The following is a 17663-nucleotide window of genomic DNA, read 5'->3' as shown; positions in this document are numbered from 1 at the left end:
GTGTAATTTGTTTTTGTACAGGTCGTTTTTATGGCTCAGAGGAGTTCACCTTGTATCCGGTGTTTGTGGATGGTGAAGGGGAGCCGGTGCGATACACTGGTGGGTTTTACAGCAGTGACATCAACTAATGCACTGACGTTATCATGTGATCAGTTAAACCCCTGAAGACATTTTTACGTGCGTTTAGTGCTTGGCGAGGGGATTCTGATTTACATTCATTGCATTTTATTGACTTATTTGTTTTTGACAACTAAATACACATTATACAAATAGCTGTCTTAAAATATTAGACATGTTAATTTAAAGAAAATGTATGAAAATCATGTTTTTGATAGGAAAATGTGTTTCTCTTTTGTTTTGTCATCCAGCTACTAGGGGAGACCCTGCAGCATACATACTCCTACTGATCATTGCGTTCCTGTCAGTGGTGCTGTTTGTCACCCTTCTGATGTCACAAAACCAGTGAGACCTACAACTTATTTTTGCGGTCAAAATACAGTATAATTATGTATTGTCTGTGACCCCTAGAGGGCCCAGTGAGGTACTGCACCTTACCCATGTTATTATATCCTGGGCTTTAATGTGACATTTAGTTTTATATACATATTTACCAATGGATAATGGGTTAATCTAGAGAGTAAAACCAAAGCTAAAAAATGGCCTGAAAGGGAACCTCAGGTATTAAGACCTGTATGGCTTAATATAACATAAATGATGTCTCTTACTGAAATATGTATTGGAAAACACTTGAAATATTTACATCAGGAGTACTCCACCCTGTTCCTGAAAATATACTATCCTGCAGAGTTCAGCTCTAACCCTGATCAAACACACCTGAACCAACTAATTATGATCTGAAGGAGCACTTGATAATTACAGACAAGTGAGTTTGATCAGGGTTGGAACTAAAGTCTGCAGGAAGGTAGATCTCCAGGAACAGGGTTGGGCACCCCTGATTTACATGATTTAAAAAAAATCCATTTGTTTTATATGATGTTTTTATTAACAAAGTTCGGGAGGAGCACGTTCAGATAATTAACAATGAACATAAGGAGCGCAATCAGCAATCAACCTAAGTAACAGATGTGTATTTATACCGCAGCCTCACCTCTGTTCCTTGACAGATTTTTAGCATCCCTCCGCCACCCCTTCTCCACACTTACAACTATTTCTATCCTAACGGGGGGGGGGGGGGGGGGGGTATTCTGAGTTCGAGCCAAAATTCCGAGCTCAGAGCCCGTCCATCGGACAGCTCGCCAAGTACGCATAACCCATTCCCAGTTTATTATATGTAAGTGTGAACTCGTGAAACATATTTTGAGGTCAAATGTTTGCACTTGGTGAGCTACTGGCGCTACATGTTGCTATTTTTACCGCAACACAACTTTGAATACACAGCTCAGAAATTAAAATACTTATACAATGCCACATTTTGCAGCTTTTGATTGTAATTTTGAGTCGAAGGGCAACAAGACAAGCGATGTAAGTCTTCACTGCTTTTCTAGCGATAATAAAAAAGGAAAAAAGAATGGGAAGATGCTTGTGGACAAATAAAACTTACTAAAGACCCACGTCTGTGTTCTCTCCACTTTAGCCTGAAGCTTTTAGTAGACCACAACTACTGAAAAAGCTTACAAACAGCAGAGATAAGAATTGCTAGATGCAATCCTGACAGGATGTAAACATGCAGACGCTTGTCATGACACCACAGCCACTGAAGCAATCAATAGTACAGCATTTGGTTTAAGCCTACGCTTATATTCATTGCCACCTGTGAGCTCTTGTGGTAAAAAATAGCAACAGTTAGCACCAGTAGGTGCTTACCGAGTGCAACCAATAGACGAAAATGAAATAACGGCACCCCCCATAGTCCAAAATATGTATTATAAAACAGATAGTTCTAGTCCTTGATTCTGATTGGTTGAGTCACGTTCAAAGCTGTTGTAAATTACTCAGACATAGACCCTTGTTTACCTTTACCTGTGCATTGCTCGGCAACCACTACATTGTTTGGCAGAAGAATACTGTTTTTATTAATGTAATTACACTTTATTTGCTCTGTTTTATTTTGTGATACCTTACTACGCATATGGAATAATCGTTTTATAAAAGCAATATGCCCTGGGAAGCCGTGGTTTACGTAAGGAATAATTGAGGATGGGGACTGTTGAATTTTTAGAAAATAATGCACACCCGAGGTGGTGACGCAGCCAGAATTCAACAGACCGAAGTCAACCATTCCGCTTATACTACGGTTACCACATCTGAAGACATCGATCAGATGATGTATTTCAAGACATTTGTCGGGTTTTTGTCCTTAAAATGCTATTGTGAGTAGGATTATTTTCTTACGCAGCTCATTCAGCGCCTTTGTTGCTAATTCCAAAACATCATTTTAGACCTAGTAACAACACTTGAGCCATTGATAGCAAACTAATGCAGGTATTAATGAAGTTTAGACAGACAGACGGAAAGAGAAAGGGAGAGAGAGATTAAACTTGTGAATTACCTATCTCAGTCTGTGCGTCTCTCAAAAGTGATCGGCAACAGCGTCGCTACTTATAGTGAAACTTTAAATTCATTTTCTTCAGGAAAATGCCCTTGTTACCTCGGTTGTGAGAAATGTCATGTAGTTTTTAAGTTGTTAATCATTAGAGCAGTGCTAACAACATTAGCATGTATGCAAACTGTATGTGTGTGCCTCTGTAAGGGAGAGAGAGTAGGAGAAATAGAGTATGTGCTTTCCGTACATCATAAAATGTAATTTTGTGACAAAAACATTGAAAATAATCTGTTGTTTTTATCCTGTTGTTTACTCTATTTATTTGTTTGGCCAGTGTTGTTGTGGGTTTAGGTTATTTTGCTGTAAGGACCTTTAAAATAACTGAAATCGTGTGGCGAAGTGATATAAACATGTGATGCGGTCAAGAGCTGCTTGGAACTACTTTCGCTGTGCGTTTCCCTGAAAATCAGATTTAAGCATTCAATGGCCCCTTAGTATAAGGTGGATTTATACGTCACGTCATGCCTAACAGTGCCCCTTAGCTGTTATAAATTCACTGTAAACCACGTGTTCTTGGGGCTTATTGCTTTATAAAACAATGTGGATTTTTTAAATAATGTAAATCTTACATGGGTTTTCTACTACATATTTCATTAAGAGACATCATTTATGTTATATTAAGCCATACAAGTCTTAATACCCGGGGTTCCCTTGAAAGAAAAATCCTTGGAAAAGAGTCAAATCATATTACAAATTCATAGACCTACTGTTTATCTACTTGGATTACTTTTGATCTAGCAGAAGAACACATTAAAAAGATTTAAGGAAGCTACAGTATATATTGATTTTGGCCAGTTGTTTGAATTAAAGTAAGGCATTGTAAGCTGATTCGTATGGGATTTATTCGATTGTAATGAATGCTAGATATAAAATACATAAACTGTTTTACAGTATGTAATGTACATAAATTAGAATAATGCTCATTCCTAGCAATAGAGTGGTTTGCTCGAGGGTAAATATTTCACAAGTTATGCCAGAGATAATTACTAAGGTGACAAATACAATCATATTATTGCCCATCTGCTTAGACTTGATCTGTCTGGAAATATCAGGACTTTGTGTACCACAGAAAGGAGTGGCAAAAGTTTGGATTTTACAATGTGGGTGATAGAATCTCGATCTGCTCTAGATTCTGATAAAAGGATAGTTCACAACAAAATATAAAGCAAAATAAAAGCAAAAAATAGTTGCCCCTTAACTGTCACCATCCCCTCTATGGGACACCCAAGTTTACTTCACCATTTTACAAATAAATCCTAATCTAATCACGACAAACTATATATTGTTGGAAAGATCAAAGGCTCCTAAATAGATTGTTTTTGTGTTACAAATTATGTAGGAAAAATAATAGATTAATTTATGACAAGAGTGCAAAAAAATCGTCATAACAGGAGTTCTGACCTTTATCACAAACAGATTTCCTTGTTGCCTTTTCCCTATCACACTTTAGAAATCATAAGAAATGATACATCAGTTGAAAACTTCCAACTCTCAAAATTCATTCTTCTAAAGCCATTTTAAAATCAGACATTGCATTAACATGGAAATGTACATCAAACTATTACAAAATGTTTTCGTTCATAAATTACAATAATGTAAGTTTGAATTTTTCATTTTCACGTTTTATTTTCAAAATGTAAACGAGTTTGAATTAACAGACCCTCTGCAGCGAATGGGTGCCGTCATGATTAAGAATTCAAACAACATAAAAAAACATCACGATAATCCAAACTAATCCACACGACTCCAGTCCGTCAATTAACCGTGTGTTTCTAAGAAAACCTGTGTGCTCTTCTAAGAAACAAAACCATTGCTTCTAGCCAAAGCACAAGTCTGTAATCCACAATAATGCTTTTTCCAGTTAACAAAGTCCATCCTCTGTTGTCCTCTCACATCAAAATCCACTGACATATTTGTTTACAACAGTTTTGGATTGCAAACAGTGCTTGACCTGTACTTATTTTTTACAGGATGAAAAAACTGATGTGGAAGGATGTTCCAAATCCCAACAACTGCTCCTGGGCCAAAGGAATGGACTTCAGGCAGGTCAGTGTGAGTAGATCCAGAGTCAAAAAGAGGACCGTTGTTTAGTTGATAAATGAAAACATAAGGCATTTAACCACATCCATGATAAACAGCTGGGAGGAAATGAAGTAACACATTCAGAATATATTTGTTTGTTTCTTTCTCTATGCAGATTGACACCATGGAGAGGCTGTTCCCTCACTCAGAGGGTCTCACTGCTTGTCCACTGCTGCTGGTCTCTGAAAGCATCTGTGAGGTGGAAATCATCGAGAAGCTTCATCCCGTCACGCTTGAATGTGAAAAAGACAAAGAAGTTCTCATGTGTAACTCTGGAGACAAAACGACTACCGATTCTGCCCTTTTAACAGACTCTTCTGAACCTCTATCTCTGGAGGCTTCTACTGCTGCTGCTACCCCAGAAACATCAGGCCAGTCCTCAGTGACATACTCAACCGTTCTCCTCTCCAATCAGCCCAGTCTCCTTCGAAAGCAGCAGGAGAGTTTAAGCAGCTCCAGTGACGAAGGCAACTTCTCTGCCAACAACTCTGACATTTCTGGCTCCTTCCCTGGAGGACTCTGGGACATGGAGAACCATGTGTGCTCTGACAGCGCCAATCCTCGCCATTCCAGCTCCTATAATTCTGTGGAAGAGTTCTCGGAAACATCGGAACAAGATTATGAAGCTTCAGAAAGCACAGGTGTAGCTAAAGACCTCTACTACCTCGAGTTGAACGAAGAGGAGGAAGAAAATAAAGAAGAGATGGAGGAAACACAAGGTGAACAGGAAAAAAACGAAATAGTTATGAGGGTGGAGGCCAGGCCTCTTCTGGAAGGAAAAAAATCCACAACAGTCGATTCCAATCATGTATCTAACAGCATTCCTCTTTATCTGCCTCAGTTTCGGACTGAATCCATTAATCCACCCTGAAATAATAATACAAACAGCACCACTTTGTGGTGATGTGGGATAATGTTTTTCTTCACTGGATGGTGGTCCACAAAATGCCTCAGAGGTTTTCCACTAGGGCTGGTCAATTTGCGAAAAAAAAAAAAAAAATTCCGGATAAAAAAATTGCAAGTTTAATACAAATATTATTTTATAATTTTTTTTTAAGGGACAAGACTGCATGATCTTTAAAATGTAATAATAAAAAAAAAATTCCTGATAAAAATCGTGATATAAAATAGCACAACGGAATTTTTTTAGCTCCTGGTTTTCGGTGCTTGCTAGTATGGCTGAAGAATTTGGCATTTAAAAGTATTTAAATAAATACTATAATAGTAATAAACTGTAAAATTACAGTACTAATATTTATGGCTGTCTTAACTTCATTTAAACCATTAACTACAGAAAAAACTGCAGTAAGCCTTTAAAATAAGTTTATTTTGAACCAAGTCACACCTAAAAAAAAACATGCAGTGCATATTTTTGTATTTAAATCACAGTCTTTCACGCCTTGATAATTGCACTAAGGTATTTCGTTTTTTTATTTTGATTAATAGTGCAGCCCTATTTTCCACCCTCAACCTATTTTAGGATTTAGTGTTTCAGATGACTCTTTATGATCCATTTGACTTGTCCCTGATATATTATACCTTTGAGGTTTTCACAGCTAGATTTCCCAGGCTCAGTTGAAAAGGCCGTCCAAGCACAGTTTAAACTCTGAATGCCTCAGTGACGGGTTAATGATCGGCCTGTCGTTTCCAGAACTCGCTGCTTTCCATCTTCATCACATGGAATCTTTCGTAGGTGTTTGAAGACTGAAGTAAAATCTTGTAAAGACCACACTAACTGGAATGAAGTGCAAAGAAGAAAGGACTGTGTGTGGTCAGAGTCACGGTTTAGTGGCTGTTTGGGCATTTCAGGTGCTTCATCAAGTCCAGGTTATCATAAGTGAAGGGGCGTCCATTAAAATATCAGCTTTGTGAAGAAATAGGCTCTCTTGTCTGCATTTACATCGAGCTTATTCATTCAATATGAATGTATATTTTGTCAGTGAGGTCTGTGTTCTTTGGAAACTCAAATATTTTGAGTCTACAAAATGTCATCTATTTTCAGTGTATGGTATTTTTTGATGAAATGAGGGTTGAATGTAACTCAGTGAATAAGACTGGTTATATATGTCAGAGCATCATTATGAATGTGTGTACAGTACATACGTATTTCTTCTATGTCTATTTTTCTGGTCAGAATAAACTATTTATTGCAGTTATGGCCTGGTGTTTTTTCTTAAAATAGTTACAACAGTTGAGGTCAAAAGTTACATACACTTTGCAGAATCTGCAAAATGTTAATTATTTTACCAAAATAAAAGTTTACAGTAGATTACATATAGTCCAAAATTACCTTGTGTAAAAGTGTACATACTCTTGATTCTTAATGATTCACAGCTGTTTTTTTTTTAATGGTAGTTTATGAGTCTCTTGTTTGTCCTGAACAGTTAAAGTGCCCGCTGTTCTTCAGAAAAAAATCCTTCAGATGCCACAAATTCTTTGTTCTTGTTTTTAGCACAGTTGCTTTTCTAAGGCATTTTGCCAAATGCTTTTCTTTACCCATGGGTTATGAGAGTTAAATGCAGGACTAATAGTAAAATAAATAAATAAACAAATAACCATTTTTTTCCTTTATTTTATTTATTTATACAATTCAGGATTCAATCATTCAAACATAACACTGAAAATAAAAATGACATTTTAAACTGACATATTAATAGACATATTTATATCTTTATCCATTTGTCATGAGAGTTAAAAATTATTAGCTGATCTCATGAAAAAATATAGCTAGTTTATGAGGTGGAGATTCTGTCTGTGAAGTTTTGTTCCTTCTTTCATTTCTTAGGCATGCTCTGCTTTCTATGTGGACGTCATTGACGTAGACGTGTCCTGTAAAAGAAACAGACAAAATCAGGTTTAATGATGCTTTTGTTGTTTTAACACGAGGGGTCTATGAATTGACAAGTGTCAATCACAGATTAATGTACTAAAAGCTAATACAAATAATTTACAAGAAAACTGAGAAAACAGCAGCTTAGTTGAAGTAAAACTAAGAAACAAAAGGGACAAACCTTTGGTCTTCTGCTCTTTAGGCACTGCCTCTGGTCAAGGGAGAACTTGCAGAGGCTTTGGGGTCTTTTCCCGCACATTGCTTTTTGCGTGGAGGTGGCTGAACCCCATCTACATTGTCCTGTTGAAATAACCAACATCATCATGTAATGATGAATCCAAAGATATATTGATAAATATAATACCAAAGATTTTTAAATCTGAAAAATAAAAATAATATATAGTAGGGATTTACCGAATCGTCAGTGCACAGCCTCTTCAGAGTGTGCCAGGATCTTGGAGAGGCTATGGAACCTTCTTCCACACGCTGTTTTTTATGTGGAGGTGGCTGAACCACATATACACTGTCCTGTTGAAAGAACATGCATCATCATTTAATGCACAAGCAGTTTTAATGAATGCCTCTTAAACCAAAAAAATCCACTTTACAGAAATTAAAACTAAGAACACTTTCTAACAAGAGGGACTTACCAAAGCTCCAGTTCTCCATGGGCAGAGCCTCTTCCAAGGTACTCCCCGTAGTAGTGTGGCAGGTCTAGGTGCTCTTTTACAGGACCTGATGGGCACAGATAATTTCCCAGGGGACCTGGCGGGCCCAAGTGCTTTCTCAGTGGACCTGGCCAGAGCAGGTGCTTCCTTGGGAGAAGCATTGATAACAAGATCTCCCTCAGGGGATTTGGCTGGAGCACGTGCTTCCTCTGGTGACAAAGTGGGATCAGGTGCTCTCACAGGGGAAGTGGAAGGAACAGATCCTTCTTTTGGGGCCCTGGCAGGAGGAGCTGGTCCCTTTGGAGGCTTTAAGGGCAAAGGTGTTAAAATAACATCCGTTTTTAGGTACAGCCTCATGTTTTCAGGGATTGTTATTTTTCTCCTCAGTGAGGCCCTGGCTTGAGATGGTGCTTCCATGGAGGATGCAGCAGTAACAGGCGCTCCCTCAGGAGACCTGGCCAGAGCAGTTGCTTCCTCGGGGGAAGCAGTGAGCACAGGTGCTCCTTCAGGGGACCTGGTTAGAGCAGTTGCTTCCTCTGAGTCCACGATAGCAACAGGTACACCTTTTGAGGACCTGGATGGAGCAGGTGCTTCCTCAGAGGGCACAGATAAAACAGAGATTCCTTCAGGGAAAGTGGGGGGAACATGTCTTTCTTTTGGGACCCTAGCAGGTGGAACTGGTCCCTTTGGAGGTCTTAAGGGCAAAGGTGTTAAAATGACATCCCTTGTCAGGCACAGCCTCATGTTCTCAGGGACGGTTAATTTTCTTCTCCATGTGGCCCTGGCTGGAGAAGATGCTTCCTCGGGGGAAGCAGATAGCACAGATGCTCCTTCAGGGGACCTGGTTAGAGCAGTTGCTTCCTCTGAGTCCATGATAGCAACAGGTGCACCTTTTGAGGACCTGGATGGAGCAGATGCTTCCTCAGAGGGCACAGATAAAACAGAGATTCCTTCAGGGGAAGCAGAGGGAACAGGTCCTTCTTTTGGGACCCTAGCAGGTGGAGTTGGTCCCTTTGGAGGTCTTAAGGGCAAAGGTGTTAAAATGACATCCCTTGTCAGGTACAGCCTCATGTTCTCGGGGACGGTTAATTTTCTTCTCCGTGCGGCCCTGGCTGGAGAAGATGCTTCCTCGGGGGAAGCAGACAGCACAGGTGCTCCTTCAGGGAACCTGGTCAGAGCAGGTGCTTCCTCAGAGGCTGTGGTAGGAATAGATGCACCTTCTGAAGACCTGGCTGGAGCAGGTGCTTCCTCAGGGAGCACAGTTGTAACAGAGACTCCCTCAGGGGAAGCAGAGGGAACAGGTGTTCCCTCAGGGGACCTGGCCGGAGCAGGTGCTTCTTCTGGGAATGCAGTGGGCACAGGTGGTCCCTCCACTATTCCCCACCACTGGCCTGAAGGGAAATGCTCACAATCACCTTTTTCAGATGAGGAGCGTAAAAGGTCTTCAACCTCCATTATCGCCCACCAACGCCCAGTGACAAGGGCTGTAAGGAGCTCATCATGCTCATCAGTGGGGATGGAGGGTTTTGTAGGCATGGTTGACATGCTCATACTTGGATAAGTAATGATGGTAAGACTGGATATCCAAAACAAGATGAGAAATTCTGAACGGTTGTTCGCAACAGTAAAGTATCTGTGAAATTCTGTAAGAGAAAAAAAAGAAGGAAGATTTGAGTTGAGTAAACACAAAAGCCTAAAAACTGGTTGCCTTAGTTTACTAAATTATAATTATAAACCCAGTGGTGGTCTGTCAGAGGAAGCAAAGAAAGCTTAAATGTGTAATCTGAAACTTAATGTTAACATAAATTATATTATTATAGTATTATTATAGTTTAAACATACAATTAGTGTAAGATTAGTGCACAATTAGACAGTTAAAGGTTTTTGGAAAAGGCATTGACTAAACTGGAAAGTTGTATTGGTGATAAGGTATCATTAATTAATTATTTTATATGTCGGAGCATATCACTTGCATAGTGGTACATAACTTTTTTGACAGCAAATATATAAAAATCAAACCCGATTACTCCTGATTTAATGACAAAATCCAAATAGACCACCATGCATGTTTATTTTCTTACTGCACCATATAATTGTCCAAATACACACATAAAACAATAATATCAAACTGCTTAAAACTGTTACGAAAAATATGAATTATATGAGTTATGAATTAAAATATGAATTAAAGCTGCAAGCAGCGATGGTAGGGCCCTCGCACTCGGGCTCACTGCCGATCGGTGGCGAATGGTGGGCACTATGCTATTAACACAGTAAATGTAGGAGGAATATGTCAAAGTCATTGATATGTGCCAATCTTCCTGCTGCCAGCTGGTGGCGCTATGCCTATAACTGAATATTGGCATGCAGATGTGTTCAGGCCGGCGCTTTTATCAAACATATGAAGTTTGGTGAAGATTGAACATGGCATGCTTGAGTGTAAGTCATGACATATCCTGCTACCAACAGGTGGCGCTATTACGAAATATTGGCTTTTAGATGTCTTCAGGCCAGGACTGTTGGCAATCATGTCAAGTTTGGTGCAAATTGTACATTGCATTCTTAAGTTAGTGCAAAACAAGTAATTTGCTGTTGCCAGCTGGTGGCGCTATGACTATAACTAAATATTGGCATGTAAATGTATTCAGGCCAGGACTCTTATCAAACATATTAAGTTTGGGGCTGATTGGACATTGCATGCCTGAGTTACAGTAACTTCCTGTTTCATTGCATTAAGAGTATGCTTTAGCACTTAGCTAAATGTTGCTAACATGTTTCTAGCATGTTGCTACCCTATTTAACACTTGTTGATATTTTTAAAATGTTGCTGGGCATCCACATCGGTATTAAACATGTGACTTTCTGTTGCCAGCAGGTGGCACTATGACTATAACTGAATATAGGCATGGGCTTGTGTTCAGACCAGGACTCTTATCAAACATATTAAGCTTGGGTCAGATTGGACATTGTATGCATGAGTTACACTTATTTTTCTTTGTATTAATATCATGCTTTAGCTCTTAGCTAAGTGTTGCTAGCATGTTTTAACATGATTCTAACATGATGCTAGCCTATTTAAAACTTGCTAAAGCTTTTTAATATGTTGCTAGGAGTCCGTAACACCATTAAACATCACTTCCTGTTGTCAGCAGGTGGCGCTGTGACTATAACTGAATATGGGCATGTATATATCTTCAGGCCAGGAGTCTTATCAAACATGTGAAGTTTGGGGCTGATTGGACATTGCATGCCTGAGTTACAGTAACTTCCTGTTTTATGTCTTTAACAACATGCTTTAGCACTAAGTAAGTGTTGCTAGCATGTTTGAGTACGTTTTGAACTAGTTTAGCACTCAATGGCTTTTTTAGTGTGTTGCTAATAGTGTGTCACAGTGTTAAACATGTCACTTCCTGTTGACAGTAGGTGGCGCTATAACTATAACTGAATATTGGCATGTAGACATCTTCAGGTCACGACTGTTATCAAACATGTGAAGTTTGGGGCTGATTGGACATTGCATGCCTGAGTTACAGTAACTTCCTGTTTCATTGCATTAAGAGCATGCTTTAGCACTTAGCTAAATGTTGCTAACATGTTATAGCATGTTTCTAGCATGTTTCTACCCTTTTTAACAGTTGTTGAATTTTTTTTAAAATGTTGCTAGTCATCCACAACAGTATTAAACATATGGCTTCCTGTTACCAGCTGGTGGCGCTATGACTATAACTGAATACAGGCATGGGCGTGTGTTTAGGCCAGGATTCTTATCAAACATGTTAAGTTTGGGGCTGATTGGACATGGTATGTCTGAGTTAGAGTAACTTCCTGTTTTATTGTATTATTAGCATGCTTTAGCATATTAGCTAAGTGTTGCTAGCATGCTTTATTATTTTTGTAGCATGTTGAATATTAAGTTTGGGTCAGATTCAACAGTATATACATGAGTTACAGCAATTTCCTTTTGTATTTGTATTAATAGCATGCTTTAGCTCTTAGCTAAGTGTTGCTAGCATGTTTTAGCATGTTTGTAGCATGTTGCTAGCCTATTTACGACTTGTTAACGCTTTTCAATATGTTGCTAAGAGTCCGTAACAGTGTTAAACATGTCATTTCCTGTTGTCAGCAGGTGGCGCTATGACTATAACTGAATTTGGGCACTGACATGTGTTCAGGACCGGACTGTCATCAAACATGTGAAGTTTGAGGCAGATCGGACATCGTATGCCTGAGTTATAGCAACTTCCTTTTTCATGGCGAAACATCAAAGTTTGTCAGGCCGCCACGGACACGCCCATCGACGAAAACTCTAAAGCTTCGCAATTTAACATCGCAAAGGCCTTATGATGATACTCAGCAAATTTGAAGATGATCGGATAAAAACTGTAGGAGGAGTTCGTTAAAGTACGAGGCCTGAAAATGGCAAAAACTGCACAAAAATCGTACAGGAAATTCAATATAACGGACTTCCTGTTGGGTTTCGGATGTTGCACCAGGAGACTTTTTTGTAGGTATTGGTGTGTTACACATGTGTACCGAGTTTCGTACATGTACGTGAAACGTAGCTCGAGGCGCACTCCGTTGAAATTTTATAGGTGGCGCTATCGAGCCATTTTGCCACACCCACTTTTGAAAACCATATCAGATGTAAATTTTCGCCAGGTCTGATGCGTGTGCAAAGTTTCGTGAGTTTTCGGGCATGTTTAGGCCCTCAAAAAGACTTTTCATTTTGGAGAAGAAGAAGAAGAATTAAAGCTGCAAGCAGCGATGAACGGGCCCTCGCACACGGGCTCACCGCCGACCGGTGGCTTTAGGAACACAGCAAATGGTGGGTAGTATGCTTTTAATACAGTAAAAATAGGAGAAATATGTCAAAGTCACTTAAATGTGCCAAATTTCCTGCTTCCAGCTGGTGGCGCTATGCCTATAACTGATTATTGGCATGTAGATGTGTTCAGGCCGGCACTTTCATCAAACATATAAAGTTTGGTGCAGATTGACCTTGGTATGATTGAGTTAGTGAAATATTTGATATATCCTGCTGCCAACAGGTGGCGCTATGATAATATCTGAATATTGGCCTTTAGGTGTCTTCAGGCCAGGACTCTTACAAAACCTGTGAAGTTTGAGGCAGATCGGACATTTTATGGCTGAGTTATAACAACTTCTATGTCCATGGCGAAACATCAAACTTTGTGACGCCGCCACGGACACGCCCTTTAACAAAAACTCAAGTTCTTCGCAATTTAACATCTCTAAGACCTCTAGATCAGACTGACTGAAGATAATGTTGATATCATTAAATCTCTAGGAGGAGTTTGCTACAAGTAATTTCCTATTGCCAACAGGTGGCGCTGTGATTATAATAGAATATTGGCCTTCAGATGTGTTCAGGCCAGGACTCTTATCGAACATGTGAAGTTTGAGGCAAATCGGACATTTTATGGCTGAGTTATAACAAGTTTTATATCCATGGCGAGACCACGAAATTTGCCAGGCCGCCACGGACACACCCTTCAACGAAAACTCAAGATCTTCACAATTTAACATCGTTAAAGCCTTTTTATTAGACTGACCGATTTTGGTGTTGATCTGATTAAATCTTTTGGAGGAGTTTGTTGCAGAGTACAGCATGACACTTCCTGGTGCCAGCAGGTGGCGTTATGAGTGAAACTGAATATGGGCATGTAGATGTCATCAGGTCAGGAGTGTTATCACACATGTGAAGTTTGGGGCAGATCGGGCATTTTATGCCTGAGTTATAGCAACTTCCTTTTTCATGGCGAAGCATCGAAATTTGCCAGGCCGCCACGGACACGCCCTCCGATGAAAACTCTAGATCTTCGCAATTTAACGTCACAAAGGGCTTTAGATTAGACTCACCAAATTTGCCGTTGATCCGAATAAATCTCTAGGAGGAGTTCGTTCAAGTATGACGCCTGAAAATGGCAAAAATTACACAAATTTTGCTAAGAAAATTAAAAATAACCGACTTCCTGTTGGGTGTCAAATTTTGCTCCAAGAGGCTTTTTTGTAGGTATTGGTGAGCTACATGTGTGTACCGATTTTCGTGCATGTACGTGAATCACAACTGAAAGCGCACACCGCGGAACGTGTAAAGGTGGCGCTATCGAGCCATTTTGCCACACCCACTTCTGCAACCCATATCAGACGTAAATTTTCGCCAGGTCTGATGTGTGTGCGAAGTTTCATGAGTTTTCGGGTATGTCTAAGCCCTCAAAAATGCGATTCATTTTGGAGAAGAATAATAATAATAATAATAATAATAAACGAAGCAGATCCAATAGGGTCCTCACACCATCGGTGCTCGGGCCCTAATAATAATAAACGGAGCAATTCCAATAGGGTCCTCGCACTGTAGTGCTCGGGCCCTAATTAAAAATTCTCAAGCACAAGGAGAGGAGTCTACTTACAATCACTCGCCGACTCGCTACAAATGGCAGTCAGATCTGCATAACAATTTTCACTCACGAACGTTCTAAAGAATGTCAGGTGACTCGCATCAGAATTCTAGCTCAACCTTGTTATTTTTTAAACAGCTCAAATACATTTAGACCAAAATGCGTATCAAATACATACCCATTGGTTTTGTTGTATTGCTTTAAATATGTGAAAATATTACTATAAACAAAGACTATAGAATACTTGTTTTGAATGGGGGAAAATGCAACGCTCATTGTGGCCGCGAAGCCCCGCCTTCTTAACGAAAGAGCCAATCCTTGATTAGTGAAGTCAGCGAGAAGTCAGTCCCGGTTGCTATAGAAACAGTCGGCGCTCTAAGATGTACGCTCAGTACTGCGCATGCGCACTGGCTGATCTAGCCTAAGCTTTTTTAAGGCTATTTTGAGCACAAGGAACCATATTTATGAGGCAGTTCTTGTAGGATTTTTTTTGGTGATTTAAAATATGAAATTTATTCGTAAGCTTGGTGAACAGATTTGGAAAATTTGATGTTTCTCCATTCAAAGAGAAAGGAGCTGCACGTGCATGCCCGAGAAGCCTTTCAAAGATGGCCGCAGAGTGACATGGGACTTTGCTATAAACAGTAAAGTTTATAAACAGAATGTTAACAGAGGCCAGGGACATATTAAAGTAGTGTTTATAAGCACAGCGTTGCTTTGTTTACATTAAATGTCTGAAACGCTAAACTGAAACAGGAAAAGCTATATGGCAGCTGTTTCATAAGCGCCACCTATTGGCAGAGAGTGAATTTTCATTTTTAGCATAATTTCAAAATCTAAATATAAATATATACCAAAAATGCCAGGGATGTTTTTTTTTTTTTTTTTTTGTCCCAGTCCAGCTGCTTATTCAGGTCAGTATATAAAAAATAACATGCATTTTATATGATCACTTTTGATAAAATAAATAACATTTTGCAAATTCTGCAAGATGTATGTAAACTTTTAAACTCAACTGTATTCTTTTATGAAATAAAGTGCTTTATTAATCTACACATTTACTTACACTAAGCAGGCCTGTCACCTCAAACAGTATGTGATTGCTTTGCTGACTGATTACAGGATAATATAATTTGATTGAAAAATATGAATCGAAAAATCCTTCTATTTTTGTTTTAGATACCAAATCTATGCGAGCTTCCACTTCCTTGCATAAGGGAGATTTTCTGCATCTGTGAGTGCAGAAAGTTGACTTTCCTGAATAAACGAAGCGGACGACCTCACTGCATCTCAGTAAGTGAATTTCAGGTAGCTTAACTTTAAAAAGCTTTAAAATCCTAACAGAAATCGTTACTTTAGCATTATCCGACAACAGGAAGTAAATCTGAATTAATGTAAACATGATAACGCGCGTTCACGTATTGAGTAAAAACAACTTCCAACACATGGACGCAACAAATTCTCGAATGCACACCGGTCATTCCCAGCTGTGATTTTAATGTTTTTAAAGAACAGCTTTTTAAATTGGTCTGGTATGGTTCTCCTGTGAATAGAGAATTTCACTGCTTCTAGCTCACCAACAGATGGCACTGTAACACTAAATACCAACAAACACCTTTCAGTGCAGTATATACAATCATGCAACTATACCTATGACTGAGACATGGGATGTGAAATAATAAGATGAAATAGGAAAACATATAGTATAACTGTTTTTAAACATATTAAATATTTATTCGTCTTTTAAGAACTTTCTAAATCAGTTATATGCCAGCTCACTGTCCTCCTGCAGTAACTTCATGGACCTTGCTTTTTATGCAACAATTAGTGTAATTAATTAATCTTTTCAGCTTTCCGAAAATAAAAAGGGCCTATTTCCCAATCATATCTTTGACATGGAAAACTGTCTCGATCCAGTAATGGTTTATTCAACAGGTCTGGGTGCACTCCTCACGTTTGATACTTTATGAAAACGTTCTGTAATCTACTTAAGACAGCTTTAACAATCTCATTAGAGACAGGTCAATTGGTCATTTTCTCAATCATTCTTATATCCTGCTTATCCTGTTCAGCTAATAGACACATCTGTGCTTTAAACAATCCCTCAGCATCTCTGTGTGTGACATCAAAACTGATCCAGAAAGTCTGTTATGTTCACCAAGGCTGCATTTATTTGAAAAATACAATGAAAACAGTAATATTGTGGAATATAGTACCATTTCAGATAACTGTTTGCTGTTTTAGCCTAATATATTTTAAAATAATTATTCCTGTGAATTTTTACCATCCATTATTACAGTCTTTAGTGTCACATGAACCAATCAGAATGAATTCTGAAGGACCAAGAAACATTTCTTCTTATTATTCATGTTTCTGTGGAAACATGTTATTTATTTATTTATTTTAGATTCTCTGATTAATAGAAAGTTCCAAAGAACAGCATTTAATTGAAACATACTTTTATGCAACAATTTGCTTTTGTGCAATTTATTGAGTTCTTGTGGAATAAAAGCATGTATTTCTTTAAAGAAATATCTTACTGAGCACAAACATTTGATAGCAGTATATAGTGTAATTTTGTGGCTTTGTAATTTTTTTTTTTTTTTTTTTAATTATGTAATGTCAAATCTGTGGTCCATTACTTGACTGGCCAGTAAAAATAGATCTAAATAAATAAAAATAATATTATTTTTTGCAAAAATTACACTACCAGTCAAAATTTTTTGAACAGTAAGACTTTTAAAGTTTTTAAAATAAGTCTCTTTTGCTCACCAAGCCTGCATTTCTTCGGATCCAATTGTTTTCTATTTGAATATATTTTATTATGTAATTTATTCCTGTGATCAAAGCTAATTTGTCAGCATGATTACTTCAATCTTTAGTGTCACATGCTCCTTCAGAAATCTTCTAATATGCTGATTTTATTATTATTATTATTAGAGAAAATTGATAATAAAGACATAATGTTACAACATATGTCTATTTGAGATAAATACCATTCTTCTCAACTTTCTATTCATCAAAGAAACCTGAAAAAATTCTACTCTACTGCTACTATATTAGAATGATTTTTAAGGATCATGTGACCGGAGTAATGATGC

General features: G+C 38.4%; 1 protein-coding gene across 1 annotated transcript in view; it reads left to right on the top strand.

Annotated features, from left to right (window-relative positions):
* lepr (leptin receptor) overlaps positions 1-6802 on the top strand; it is a 40562-nt gene extending 33760 nt beyond the window's left edge. Inside the window, exons 17-20 of the mRNA XM_073851857.1 lie at positions 22-99; positions 369-462; positions 4534-4609; positions 4761-6802. Coding sequence (XP_073707958.1) covers positions 22-99; positions 369-462; positions 4534-4609; positions 4761-5516 — 1004 coding nt within the window. The 3' untranslated portion in view covers positions 5517-6802. The remainder of the gene's footprint in view (positions 1-21; positions 100-368; positions 463-4533; positions 4610-4760) is intronic.
* Positions 6803-17663: the final 10861 nt, after the last annotated feature.

This window comes from Garra rufa, chromosome 12 (assembly GCF_049309525.1).
Source record: "Garra rufa chromosome 12, GarRuf1.0, whole genome shotgun sequence".
Taxonomy (NCBI): Eukaryota; Metazoa; Chordata; class Actinopteri; order Cypriniformes; family Cyprinidae; genus Garra; species Garra rufa.
Note: the sequence above shows the minus strand (reverse complement) of the source record. Positions and strands in the feature narration are given on the sequence as shown.